The sequence below is a fragment of the Chiloscyllium punctatum genome, chromosome 41, assembly GCF_047496795.1.
Source record: "Chiloscyllium punctatum isolate Juve2018m chromosome 41, sChiPun1.3, whole genome shotgun sequence".
Classification (NCBI taxonomy): domain Eukaryota; kingdom Metazoa; phylum Chordata; class Chondrichthyes; order Orectolobiformes; family Hemiscylliidae; genus Chiloscyllium; species Chiloscyllium punctatum.
The window spans coordinates 28055934-28070283 of NC_092779.1; the positions used below are offsets into that span (position 1 = coordinate 28055934).

A 14350-nucleotide genomic window follows, 5' to 3' on the forward strand; every position below is an offset into this window, starting at 1 on the left:
GGAGGTAGTGTACCAGGTAGCATTCCAAATGATGGAATGCTTATGCGAGGATAGAATGGGCAGCAGATATTGAGTGTGGGAGTAAAGCATGTTAGTTTGAGCAGAGGAATTTCCTGGGTCACATGACGGTGGTGCAGGGAAGGCGACAGGTAGTCACATTTGGTAACACAGGTCTTTGGGTCTCAAGGGCAGAGGGATTGCTGCGTGCAGTAGAAAAAAAGATGGTGCCAGATCTTGCGAAGTGGTGGTTTGGATCTTTGGGGCATAAGGGATCTCGGGAAGATGTAGTTGGAGGGTCAGTCAAATAGTCACTTAGAAGTTAGACTAGGTATTAAATCATCTGACTACTTCTGAGTTAACTGCAGCAGAACCTTCTGCATTTTCTGATTTACTTTGAGGGTTCCAATATAGGGAATTGCCCTCAGTATCTTCAGTTCATCAGGCAATTATCTCAGCTGTTGTCATGTCAGGGATTCCACAGGGTTTCCACGTACCATGGCAATCCATACTGCAGGAACAACAATCTGCAAATTCCAAACTCCAAAATGCTTCCTCAGGTGGGGAGAATAAAGCTGCAAAGAGTGGCCTCACAGCAGCTCTATAAAACTAGCCTGGCAATATTTTCAATTTTTACATTACAATCCATTTGCAATAGAGTTCACATATATTTGCCTTTTTAATTGCCACTGTACACCGGTGGTGGAGCACCTGTATAGTCAGGCTGGTGAATAGGTGTTGATCAAGCAGGGTGCTTTATCCTAAATGGTGTTCAGCTTCTTGAACATTGTCAGAGCTGGATTCCCTCAGGCAATTGGGAAGTATTCCATCATGATCCTGACTTGTTCTTTGCCCACTATGTACATTGCAGAGTGAAGAGATGAGTTACTTAGCATGGATCTCCTAGCATCTAACCTGCTCTTGCAGCCACAACATCATGTGATTTGATGTTTTATTGTCACATGAACCTAAGTGCAGTGAAAAGCTTTGTTTACGAGCAGTACAGGCAGATCATAGTAAGCAAGGACATACAGATCTTACAGTCCAGGGCAGAGCAGTTGCCGTACCAGGCCATTATGCACCCGACAGTACGCTTTCTATGGTGCGTCTGTAGAAGTTGGTGAGGTTTCTTATGGACATGCCAAACTTCTTGAGCTGCCTGAGGAAGAAGAGGCATTGTTGTGCCTTTTTTGACCATCGCATCTATGTGGCAAGTCCAGGACAGGTTGTCGGTTATCGTCACTCCGAGGAACTTGATGCTCTCCAGCCTCTCAGCCTTAGCTCCATTGATGTAGATGGGGGCATGTTCCCTTCCTTTCTTTCTGAAGTCAATGATCATTTCTTTAGTTTTACTGACATTGTGAGAGAGGTTGTTCTCATTGCACTACGTCATCAAGCCCTCCATCTCCTTTCTGTATTCTGACTCGTCATTGTTAGATAACCATCCTACAGTGATGTCATCAGCAAACTTGCAGATGGTGTTCATTCAGAATTTGGCAACACAGTCATGGGTGTACAGTAGGGGCCTGAGGATGCATCCTTGGGGGGGGGCTCCTGTGTTGAGTGCTATTGTGGAGGAGGTGCAAGTTGTCTATCTTCACTGATTGCGGACTGTAGGTCAAAAAGCTGAGGAACCAATTGTAGAGGATGGAGCTGAGACCAAGGTTTCAAGATTTTGAGATCAGTGTAGAGGGGACAATGGTATTGAAGGCAGAGCTGTAGTCAATGAGAAGGAGCCTAACTTTGACGTCCTTGTTGTCCAGATGTAGCTGCTCCAGTTAAGTTTCTGATCAATGGTAACCTCCAAAGTGTTGATGGTGAAGTATTAAGCAATAGTAATGCTGTCAACTGTAAAGGGTAAATGTTTATATTTTCTTATTGTAAATGGTCATTGCTTCAGCAAAATGTTACTTGCCACTTAACCAGCCTGAACGCCTATTGACACGAACTTGGTACTAGCTTGGTACTGAGTGTTTCCTTCTTAGGTCGACACTCAGGATTGAGGGCTTGCTTTCAATTAAATGCAATAGATTCTCAGATATTTGGTAAGTCCAACTCACATTGTGCAGCCTCTGTCACAAGCAGGGAAGTGGGGCTTGAAGTGTTTGGCAAAACGAATTGTTGGAAGGTTTGTGTTCTTTCTCTGATACCTCCTTCTCAGCACTATTCCTACAAATTGTTTCTACAAAACTATTCTTGCAAATTCTTTCAACATGAGTAGTCCCTCCCAAATGAACCTTCTGCATTTCAGTTGGTCCCAAGGATTTTTGACACTTTTGGAGATGCTTTACAGAGTCTCTTACCACAACTGAGCTTGAAGTAGAACAGTTACTTTGAATTATATCTCCCAGTCAGTAAAGATGGTTGAGTTGTTTGTCAACTCAATGCTGGACAAGCCCACTTGGGAAAGAACTCTTGGACTGCCTTCCTTTTCAACAGATTTGGAAGATCTTTCAAATTCACCTTTGGTGGTGCTTCTACACTGCTTTGAGGTGTCTACTCTAAGTATCAAAATTCTTTGAAACATTTAGGAATGTGGAGATTAATGCTGCCTAGTAAACATAAACTTAACCTCAGACTTGAGATGCTTGTGTTGAATATTGTGCAATCATCAGCAACTATCTCCATTGATGAAGCAGTTGAAGATGCTCAGGGCCTAGGATATTGCCCTGGAGGCTCATTTCCCCCCAGTTCTTATAGACTTCAATTTTGTCAGTGGTCTTTAATGTCAATGTGCTTTTCACCTCAACTCAAGTTCTTTTGACAATGTTCATGCAAGCTGATGCTGACTGGCAGATCTAAAATGAGTGCCAGATGGAAGTTTGAGGTGTTAAATGCCATTTGATAGTACTGTTGACAATATCCTCCATCACTTTGTTGATAATGGATAGTACCCTAAAGAGACAGTAATTGGCCTGATTGGATTTATCCAGCTTTTTTGTGGACAGTCTTGCCGAGGCAAAGTTCCACTTCATTGAACAGATAGCATAGGGGTAGCTGTACTATAACGTCTTGGCTAAGGGGATCATTTGGCTCAATATGTCAAGATGTTATTACAGCCCAAAGCCATTGTAGAGTCCAATGCTTTCAGTTGTATCTTGATATCAGATTGAGAGACTCAAACTCTCTGATGCTGGAAATCTCAGAAGGAGGCTGAGATGCATTGTTCGCTTCACATTTGTAGCTGAAGGTAGTTACAAATATTTCAGCCTGGTCTTTTGCCCTGGTGCTGGACTCTCCCATCATCAGGGTATGGAATAATTGTGAAGCCATTTCTTCCACATAGTTGTTTAACCATTCAACACCATTTAGAACTCAATGTGATAGGACTGCAGTTCTTTGGTTTGTTCTATTGGTTGTGGGACTGCTGAGCTCCTTATTGAGCGCTGTTTCCATTGTTCATCATGAATACAGTGTTGTTTTATAGCTTCATTGGGTTGGCACCTCACTCTTATGAATGACTACTGTTACCCAGGGCATGCGCTTCTGCATTCCTCATTGAAGTAAGACTGATCCCCAGCTTAATGGTGATGGCAGAATGAGGGATAAGTTGGGCCATGAGATTACTGAATATGGTTTCTTTACTCAGATATTAATAGGGGTGTGGAACGCACTTCCTGCAATAATAGTAGACTTGCCAATTTTAAAGGCATTTGAATGGTCTTTGGATAGACATATGGATGAAAAAAGAATAGTATAGTCTAGATGTTTTGGATTGGTTTCACAAATTGGCGCAACATCAACGGCTGAAGGACCTGTACTCCGCTATAATGTCCTATGTTCTATGGTAGGATACAATGCAGATGCTGATTGCCCAGTTTTGACCTGTCGGGTCTTCTCCAAAATTATCCCATTTAGAACAGTGATAGTGCTAAATCTGATGAATGATATTGCAGTGTGGAGTTGGGACCTTGTCTCCAAGAAGACTGTAAGGTGTCACTCTTGCCTATAATCCATGATAGGTGCTTCTATGACAGTTAGATGCATGAGGGCTACTTCTGCACTACATGCCAGAGCCCCAGTCCAGTAGTTATGTCCTTTGGCACTCGGCCAATTCAGTCAATAGTAGTGCTGCCAAACTACTCTCTGTGATGGGCATTGAAATCCCTGTCCCGAGCCCCTTGTTCCTTCACTGACAATCAACAAAACGCTCCTTGAACTTCCTTCCTTCCCACTGCATTCAATACCTTTTAAATCATTTCATTCCTGTCCAATCACATTGTCACATACATTATCAAACAAACGAAAAGACCAATTACTATCCAGCAGCCAGGAATGGATGATACAGGAAAATGGTGTCAAGATTTTTGATAAAGTCCTGCCATGGATGACTGATAACAAAGACAAGAGCTCAGGCAATCTAAGGCAATTTGGCAAATTGGATCCAGAATTGGCTGAGTGGCAGGAAGCAGAGAGTGATGGTCAAGGGATGTTATTGTGACTGGAAACCTGTATTGAATAGCACTCCGCAGGCATCAGTGTGAGGGCTTTTGCTGGTTGATCAGTAAGTTCACAGATGATACAAAAATTGGTGGATTCATAAACAGTGAAAAGGATAGCCTCAGATCACAGGAAAATGTAGAGGGGCTGATCAGTGGCATATGGAATTCGCCCTGAAGAAGGGCTAATGCCCGAAACGTCGATTCTCCTTCACCTTGGATGCTGCCTGACCTGCTGCGCTTTTCCAGCATCACATTTTTAAGCCCTGATCTCCAGAATCTGCAGTCCTCACTTTCTCCTATGGAATTCGATCCAGGTAAGTGTGAGATGATTCATTTGCCGAACAAACAAGGCAAGAGAATATGAAAGGCAGAATCCTGGGAAGCACTGAGAATCAGAAGGAATGTGGAGTGTGTGTCCACCGGTCCCTTAAGGTATTGGGATGGGTAGATAAAGTGGTTAGCGGCAATGGAATATTGCCTTTATTAGTCAAGGCACAGAGTTTAAGAGTGGGGAGGTTATACTTAAACTGTATAAAACAATGGTCAGGCCACAGCTAGAGTTCTGTGTGCAGTTTTGGAATCCATGTTAAAGCAGGGATGTAATTTAAGGTGAAGGGCAAGAAATTCAGCAGGCATGTAGGAAAACCTTTTTCACCCAGAGGGTGGTGGGAATCTGGAACACGCTGCCTGCAAGAATGATAGAGGAAGAAACCCTCATTATGTACTCTGCTGTTAATGAACAATGCTGTTTATTATATAATTGCCTCCATGGTAAGAACATCCCCAATGAGTTATGCATCCCACCCCAACCCAAATAACTTTTACACGTTATTCTGACTATGTCATAGCGTCCTGAAGTCATACAGTTATAGAGGTCAACAACACAGAAAAATAAAAAGCCCTTCAGCCCACTGAGTTTGTGCCAGTCAAAAACAAGCACCTCATCATTCCAATCCAATTTTCCAGCACTTGGCCCCAAGCATTGTAAGGCAGAAGTGGGTATTGCAGGTGCTGGAGATTAGAGTCAAGATTAGAGTGGTGCTGGAAAAGCACAGCAGGTCAGGCAGCATCCGAGGTGCAGGAAAACAACATTTCGGGCAAAAGCCCTTCATCAGGAAATTCAGAGGGCATGTAGGAAAACCTTTCTCACCCAGAAGCTGGTGGGAGTCTGGAACTCACTGCCTGCAAGGATGACAGAGAAACAAACCTTCATTGTGTACTCTCCTGATGAAGGGCTTTTGCCCAAAACATCGATTTTCCTGCTCCTCAGATGCTGCCTGACCTACTGTGCTTTTCTAGCACCACTCTAATTAAGACCCTAGCCTTGTATGCCCTGGTATCACAAGGGCACATTTAAATTCAGCAGCTGTAGTCGGATGTGGCAGAGTGATGTGACAAAGTGGGTTCGAGAAAATTGTATGAAAGCGTTAGGGCTTTTATTCAGTAGAAATCAGTAAATATGTCACTGTAATCACCTTTTCTAACTTGCTCACGTCATTCAAGTACTATCGGTTGATTCCACATTCTTGCTGCTGATCTCCTTGGTCACCTCCAACCACAACTCCTTCATCTCAGCAGCAGATTTCACTTTCACACTTTTAGAAAACAGTCTGCCCCTTTCCTACTTCTTTCAGTTCCTAGCAGCAAGTGGACCCAGGGGGGAGATAGTTAAACAGAGTCCAGTCTTTACCAGCCTGGATTCCATTTTGACACTTCCAGCTCTGTGGCAGCCTGTCACAAATTGCAAACTTGGACTGTCCCGCTAAGGACAAGAGTTGACGGCATGTCACGAGACCCAATGTCACCCTTATTTTCTGTTCACTGGAAAGGAAACCCAGAAGAAAAATGGTAAATGAGGTGGCAGAGTTAAAACACCATTCAAACACTCCATTGCAATTTCTCCTGGGTTCCTTGCCAAATGGAGCCCTGTAGTCTCCTTCCAGAAGTCTTTATTTAACTTTTTTCAAAATCTTCAGTGTTAACTGATTTGAGAAGAATGAGATTCCACACTTGTAAAACTAAATTGTTTGACACTGATAATCACCTCTCATGTTGGTAAACAGTCACCTGCTCTTGAAAGAATTCACTGGCAAGTTGGCTACGTTCATACATCTACACTGACTTCAAAACTGAGCTTGTTGGCAAGGTACTGACACGTCACACCCTGGAGAGTGGAGAACGTTTTTAACAGCAATTGCTAAATTTTCAACTTTAATTGGGCATGCCCATTTTTTTGGGTGATGCTGTGGTTTGGTTTCCGTTGTTATATTCTGTTATGGTTTCATACTATTTTAATATTCCATTTACTTTATCTTCGTTGTCATTGCAGACTCCAGGCCAATTTCATTGGAATCCTGCTTGCCATGTTCTGGCAGTAGGGTCTGTCTCATAACAATCTAGTTTTACAATCTCAGTTTTTCTCAATTTTATATGCTGATCTTCCAATTTGATAGTTCTCCAACTCAAGTAAACCCCTAATCAAGACTTTCATCTTTCCTACGTTGTAAATTACACATATAGTTACAATTATGTTTATTTTTGAAACCCCAAGTGTGTCTGTCCACCACTTCAGACGATTGGTAAACAATAATATCTGATCAAAATGAAATTAGTTAAATACCATTTGGCTGAGAGATGACCAAATGCAGATTACTTGAGAGAAGAAAGAATATCACTCCCACTTCAAAGAGCTTCATCTCGACTCGAGTTCCAAGTAACCTAACAAACACAAACAGAAAACACACCGGCAATATGCTTCTGAAATCTTTACGTTGTTACCACACATTCAAAGCATACCTCCAGACTCTTGCAAATTCGCAATTTGCGGGAGTTTTACGGTTCTCTTTTGGAAAGTTCGTCTCGTGACAATTTGCAAACGAAACAAATTCGTGCCATGAGTTTCCAGCACTGATCAAGATATCTCGGGAAGTGCAATGGTCCAGCTTTACCCCGTCGGGATCGCAAACCTTATTTTCGATCCTGATGGAACACACAGATGGTCACTGATCTTAATTCTCCCCTGGAATTTCCGGGCCACCAGCATCCACTCCTGGAAGCAGTGTAGACGGAACCATGACAATCGGAGTGGAAGGGCTCAGCGTGTGATCGTTTCTGTGATTTAAAGATCAATTTCAAGGCTAGTGAGGAAAGTTACATCTGTCAGGTAAGTAGGGTGCCAGGCGAGCAAGGGTATTGGGTGCCTAGTTCCGTGAGAGATAGTAAGGGTCCAGGTCAGTGGATCTAATGATTGGCTTATGTCCGGGAGTGAAGTCAGCAGAGAGTCGGGGTCTGTTCAATATATACCCAGCAATAAAAGTACATTTTCATCTTTGAACCTTTCCTAAACACCTGTTATTCTTAAATGAGTCAAAAACCCTGAAAAATCTGCCAACTATCCGAAATCATTTCGAGAGGAAATGTATGCATCTGGCACTTTGTTTAACGTCTTGTACATTTTCTGAACGAATATACAAGCTGATTGATGTCTGATAATCTCATTTTGTTCTGTTTCCACACGCCAATTACGAAGATCCGAAAGAAACGCCAGAAAACGAATTAATTGAAAAACAAACAAAAAAAAAATCACGCGCCCTCTGATATGGTGAGGGAAAATACTTTATTCCACACGGAATCTGAATATTCAGATTTCGTTTCGCAATTTAAATATTCTCTCCTTTCGAAATAACTTCGAATATATAAAATGCTTACGAATTTGTTTTTAACCTGTTTGTTCTTAACGCCTTCGACATGAAAAAAAAATCAATTCTTACAGGACTCTACCTACCGTAATTAAATCGCCAGCAATATTTCGTATATTGCTTCAGCGAATCTCCCAAAGATCACAACCCAAATTGAATCCTCCTACTGTACTGAATGCAGATGCACTTTTTTAGAATTAAGTCACAATTAAGCTAAAAATCAAATTCTCCAACAATGAAAAAAAAACGATTAAAATCGACGAATTGATTAAAAACCTTGCTCCACATTAAAATGCAATACATTTCAGTAAAGCATCAGATACCATCAATTCACATACCACACCGAGAGCGGTCCATCAGCCAATTCAGAAAGCCCGTTTGGAACTTCCTTATATTAAAGTGTTCGCACCCCCACCGCCCCCACCTCCCATTTCCGCCAGCATGTCTCCTTCAGCTCGGCTTTCCGAGCAGAAATTGGCAGCCCTGAAGTCTACCCCATTCGCGGAAATCGAGCGAACCCAGGGGTTTGCAGTGGAAGCCGAACCAGCCCCCAGCCCCCAGCCCAACCCCGGACGGCGCGCCAACTCTGCGCGCCAGTCTCTTCCAGAGAAAGGATCAAAGGGCTTGGAATTACACACCACCGCGGCTTCCAGCAAATGGACAGTTCCTGCTAGTGGTGCAGGTCGCTGGAAAAGGTCCCCCGGAGTTTTGGAGAAGGAAGCACCGAGAACTTTGCACGCACCAACAGGTCCATTTGGAAAGGTGCAACTGGCAGCTCCTGCAAACCTAAAAACGGTGAGATGTCATGTAGCTCATCTTCATCTTAGTTGCTTGGTCGCCTGAGTAAACTCAATTTGTTCTGATATCGCAGCCAAATGGCCAGCTCTCAAGGAGCAACTTGATGCCGTTTAAGAAAATAGTAAAAAAAAATGTATTTATACAGCATTTCTCATAACCACAGTGCCAAAGAACTGCATATTTAATGAAGCCAGCTAATGTACTGTTAAAAAAATACAAACCTGGCCAGTGAGCTCACACAACAGTGATGTTATTGTACACGGCCAGATGTTTTAGCCGTGTGTCCAACCGCACAGCCACTTCACCAGACATTAGTGGATCAAAGATGCTCTTAGATGGCATTTGCTCAGCAGTCGCCTTGCTCACTGAGTACCATCACCCCTGATCTCATTGTGCCCATGGTTTAAGTGTGAATCATAGGGCTGAACATGAGAGGTGAGTTGAGAGTGACTGCCCTTGCCCAAAGAAGTCAGAGCAAACTGATGTAAATAGGAATCAGGGTCAGGTCATCTCAGACATGCCACAGAGGAAGATGATTTTAGTTACTGGAAGTCAATCACCTCAGCCCAGAACAACTCAGCATGAGTCCCTCATGGGAGTTCCCTGCTCCAGCCATCTTCAGGTACTTCATTAATGACCTTTCGTCCATCATAAAGTCAGAAATGGGGAATGTGGGTAATAACTGATGCTTGCTCAATGTTCAATGGAGGTGTAAATGTAGGTTTAAGTGAATGCCAGGCTTCGGTGAGGAGGGTGAGCAGCCGTGAGGTAAGGCAATCAGAGGAGGAGTAAACAACTGCAGCTGCTGAAGGCATAAGGGTAATGGAGAAGTAGAAAGAAGTTTAACTGTGAAGTCACAGGCAGCAGGTAAGTGAGTGGCTGGTAACAGGTGAATAGACTTTCTTCTCTCTTATTTTCTCTTCACTTTGCTACTGTCGGTAACTTAAGTGTTAACTCATGGCAGGAGAACCCTGACCTGTATCATACGCCTCATGTGCAATTTGGGAATTCAGGGACCCTTAAAATGTCCCCGACTCCTTCACATGCAGGAAGTATGTCCAGCTGCAGGCCCTGTCTGACAGCTTGGGAGCTGCGGCCGGATTCACTTTGGAGCATCCGTGAGGCCGAGGGGAATTGTGGTTAGCAGGTTCAGTACGTTGGTCACACCACAGAAAAACATTACTGAGGAAGAAAGGGAATGGATGACCAACAGACAGATGAAGAACAGGAAGGTGGTGCAGGAGTCGCCTGTGGTCATCTCCCTCGGTATACCTGTTTTGGATAGAGATGACTGCAGGGTCCCCTGCACTACTTCCTGCTCTTCCTCTGCCTGTTGGTCACCCAGGTATACCAAAATTGGCCAGAAAAAGCAGTGAACCCAAGGATTGGGAGAAATTAGAAATTCAGTAGAGCAGGATAAATGGTTTAATTTGGAAAGGGAAAATAGAATATGCAAGTAAGTTGTGTAAAACGTAAAAAACTGACTGCAAAAACTTCTATAGATACATGAAAAGAAAAAGACTGGTGAAGACAAATGTAGATCCCTTGCAGTTAGAATCAGGTGAATTCATTATGGACAACAAAGAGTTGGCAAACTAATAGAACAAATACTTTGGATCTGTCTTCACTAAGGAGGACATAATTAATCTTCAGGAAATGCTGGGGACGGAGCATCAAGCATGAAGGAAGAACTGAAAGAAATCCTTATTAGTCAGGAAATGGATATTGGGGAAATTGACAGAATTAAAACCCAATAAGTCCCAAGGGCTTGACACTCTGTATCCCAGAGTACTTAAGGAAGTGGTCCTAGAAATAATGGGTGCATTGGTGATAATTTTCTAGCATTCTGTAGACTCTAGAAGAGTTCCAATGAATTGCAAAGTAGCTAATGTAACCCCACTCTTTAAAAAAGTAAGGAGAGAGAAAATGGGGAATTATGGGCTGGCTAGCCTGACAACGGTGATGGGGAAAATGCTGGAGTCAATTATCAAGGATGTAAGAACTGAACATTTGGAAAGCAGTGACAGAATCAGTCCTAGTCAGGATGGATTCACTAAAGGGAAATCATGCTCAACAAATCTTTGGGGATTTTTTGACACTGTGACTAGTAAAGTGGAGAAGGGTAAATCAGTAGATGTTGTGTATCTGGACTTTCAAAAAGACTTTTGACAAGGTTCCACACAAGAGTTCAGTAAGGAAAATTAAAGGTAATGTATTGACATGGATAGAGCGCTGGTTGGCAGATAGGATGTAGAGAAGTGGAATTAATGGGACCTTTTCAGAGTATCAGGCAGTGATGAGTGGGGTACTGCAGGGTTCACTGCTGGGATACCAGCTGTTGACAATACAGAGGAACCTCAGTTATCCGAATATCAACTATCCGAATATTGGATTATCCGAAGGGATCTCAAGGTCCCAATACAAACATTACATCAAAGAGCTGTTTCAACCCTGTTTACAGGACAATTATTAAAAATTAACTCGGCTCACTAAAATGCTGCCGAGAACAGTCCTGGACAGTTCAGGAACAGTGTAAATGATACCAAGAAACAGTTGGAGACACTAGATATTGCAAAGGCAATGTGTCCTGACGGCATTCTGGCAATAGTATTGAAGACCTGTGCTCCAGAACTTTCTGCTCCCTTATTCAAGCTGTTCCAATATAGTTACAACACTGGCAGCTACCCGGCAATATGGAAAATTGACCAGGTATGTCTTGTATACAAAAGCAGGACAAATCCAACCCAGTCACTTACCATCCCATCAGTCTACTATCGATCATCAGTAAAATGATGGAAGGTGTAAGCAATAGCGCTATTAAGCAGCACCTGCTCAGCAACAACCTCCTCAGTGATGCCCAGTTAGAGTTCCACCAGGGCCACTCAGCTCCTGACCTCATTTCAGCCTTAGTACAAATATTGACAAAAGAGCTGAATTCCAGAGGTGAGGTGAGAATGCAAGCCCTTGACACCAAGACCGCATTCAACTGAGTGTGGTGTCAAGAAGCCCGAGCAAAACTGGAATCAATGGGTATCGGGGGGCAAACTCTGCACTGGTTAGAGCAATACCGGACTCATAGGAATATCATTATGGTTGTTGGAGGTCAATCATCTCAGCTCCAGGACATCTCTGCAGGACTTCCCCAGGGAAATGTCTTCGGCCCATTGTCTTCAGCTGCTACATCAAAAACTTTCAATCCATAATAAAGTCAGAATTTGGAGTGCTTTCTGATGAGTGCACAATGTTCAGCACCATTCATGACTCCTCAGATGCTGAAGCAGTCCATGTTCAAATGCTACAAGATTTGGACAATGTCTAGGCTTGGACTAAAATGTGGCAAGTAACATTTGCCAGGCAATGACTATCTCCAACAAGAGACAATCTAATCACAGTCCCTTGTCTTTCAATGGTGTTATCATCACTGAATCCCTCCATATCAGCATCCTTTGGGGTTACCATTGACCAGAAACACAACTGGATTTGTCACATAAACACAGTGGCTACAAGAGCAGGTCAGAATCTAGAAATACTGCAACAAGCAACACACCTTCTGACTCCCCAAAGCCTGTCCACTATCTCCAAAGCACAAGCCAGGAGTGTGATGTAATACTCCCCACTTACCTGGATGGCTGCACCTGCAACAACACTCAAGAAGCTTGACACCATCCAGGATAAAGTAGTCCACTTGATTGGCACCACATCCCCAAACATCCATTCCTTGCACCACTGACACTCAGCAGCAGCTGTGTATACCATCTGCAAGATGCAGTGCAGTAAGTTACCAAAGAACTTTAGGCAGCACCTTCCAATCCTGCCAACAATTTCCATCTAGAAGGAGAATTGCAGTATAAAAATGGGAACATGACCACCTGCAATTTCCCCTCCAAGCCACTCACCATCCAGACTTGATATATATCATAGTTTCTTCATTGTAACTGGGTCAAAATTATGGATGTCCCTCCCTGAGGACATTGTGGGTCAACCTACAGCATATGGACCGCAGTGGTTCAAGAGGAAGCTCACCACCACCTTCTCAAGGGTGACTAGGAGCAGGTAATAAAAATGCTGTGCAGCCAGCGATGTCCATGCCCCACAAGTGATTTAAAAACCCCTCAATTGTAACAGTGTGAATATGTGGAAAATTTACTGATGCAGGAATGTTCAGTTATTTTGAAGTTAGAAGTAACTGTGGGTGTAAGAAAAGCATTGGTGATCATCTTCCAAAATTCCACACATTCTGGAATGATTCCTGCAAGTTGAAAGATAACAAATAGTTTAAGGAGGGACCACAATGAGTCATAGTTATGTTAACATTATATCAGCAACAGAGAAAATGCTGGAAATATTATAAAGGATGTGACAAATTGACACATGAATAAATAATTATCTGATTAAGCGTAGTCAATGTTGATATATGATTGGGAAATTGTCTTTAATGAAACTGCTGGAGCTTTTGAAAGATGTTATTGATTGAGTTAATGAAGGAGAGTTGGTGGACGTTGCATACTTGGATTTTTGGAAAGATTTTGTTAGAACCAGCACAGCAGGTTGATCAGTGAAATGATAGCACATGGGATTTTGAGATACAGTAGTTCTTTCTTTCCACCACGCCCCCCCCCCCCCCCGCCCCCCGGATTCGTGGGGGAATACGTTCCAAGACCTACCGTGGAAGCCCAAAACCATGGGTAGGAGAAAACCCATTAATTTTAATGGGAAATTTTCCTTTCCAGCAGCCCCCCACCTCGGTTCTGGAACCTTTCGTGTAATATTCGGGTCACAATAAACTGTGGGTAACTGAAACGATGCAAAACAATTCTGCGGATACGGTAGTCACCCTATAAGATGTTAGCATTGGTTAAGGATTGGGTAGGAAGCAGAGCGTAGGAATAACTTGTCATTCTCAAATTGACAGGCTATGACTAGTGTGCTACTGCAAGAATTGGTATATAAGACCCAGATATTCAATGATTTGGATGTGTGGATTGAATGTAATTTTTCCAGTTTTGCAGATAACACAGGCCAGGTGAGAATGTGGGCTGTGAAGAAAGGGACAAAGTGGCTTCAAGAGGATTTGAGCAGATTTAATTTAGTTGACAAGAATGCAGCAGATCATACATAGTGTAGAAAAAGTGTGAGGTGATCACCTCGGTCGAAAAAAACAATCGCTGGAATATTTTAAAATATTCTTAATATTCTTAAAGTTTAGAAAATGTATATGTATAAAGAGATCTGGGTGTACTCATGATAAGTCACTGAAGGCCAATAAGTACATGTACCACAGACTTCCAAAGGCTCATGGAACATTAGCTTTATTGCAATAAAGCAATTTGAGTACAAGAGTAGTGAAATCTTTCTTCATTTGTGCAGAACCTTTTTAGACAGTACATGGCGTTTTGTGTGTTGGTGTCCTTGCCT

At 42.8% G+C, this 14350-nt stretch overlaps 1 protein-coding gene across 1 annotated transcript in view; it reads right to left on the reverse strand.

Annotated features, from left to right (window-relative positions):
* The window catches only part of LOC140464958 (collagen alpha-6(VI) chain-like), a 182206-nt gene extending 173766 nt beyond the window's left edge, over positions 1 to 8440 (reverse strand). The window contains exons 1-2 of the mRNA XM_072560629.1: positions 8224 to 8440; positions 7060 to 7157 (exon numbers count right to left, since the gene is read on the reverse strand). Of these exons, the coding sequence (XP_072416730.1) occupies positions 7060 to 7135 (76 nt within the window). The 5' untranslated portion in view covers positions 7136 to 7157; positions 8224 to 8440. The remainder of the gene's footprint in view (positions 1 to 7059; positions 7158 to 8223) is intronic.
* Positions 8441 to 14350: the final 5910 nt, after the last annotated feature.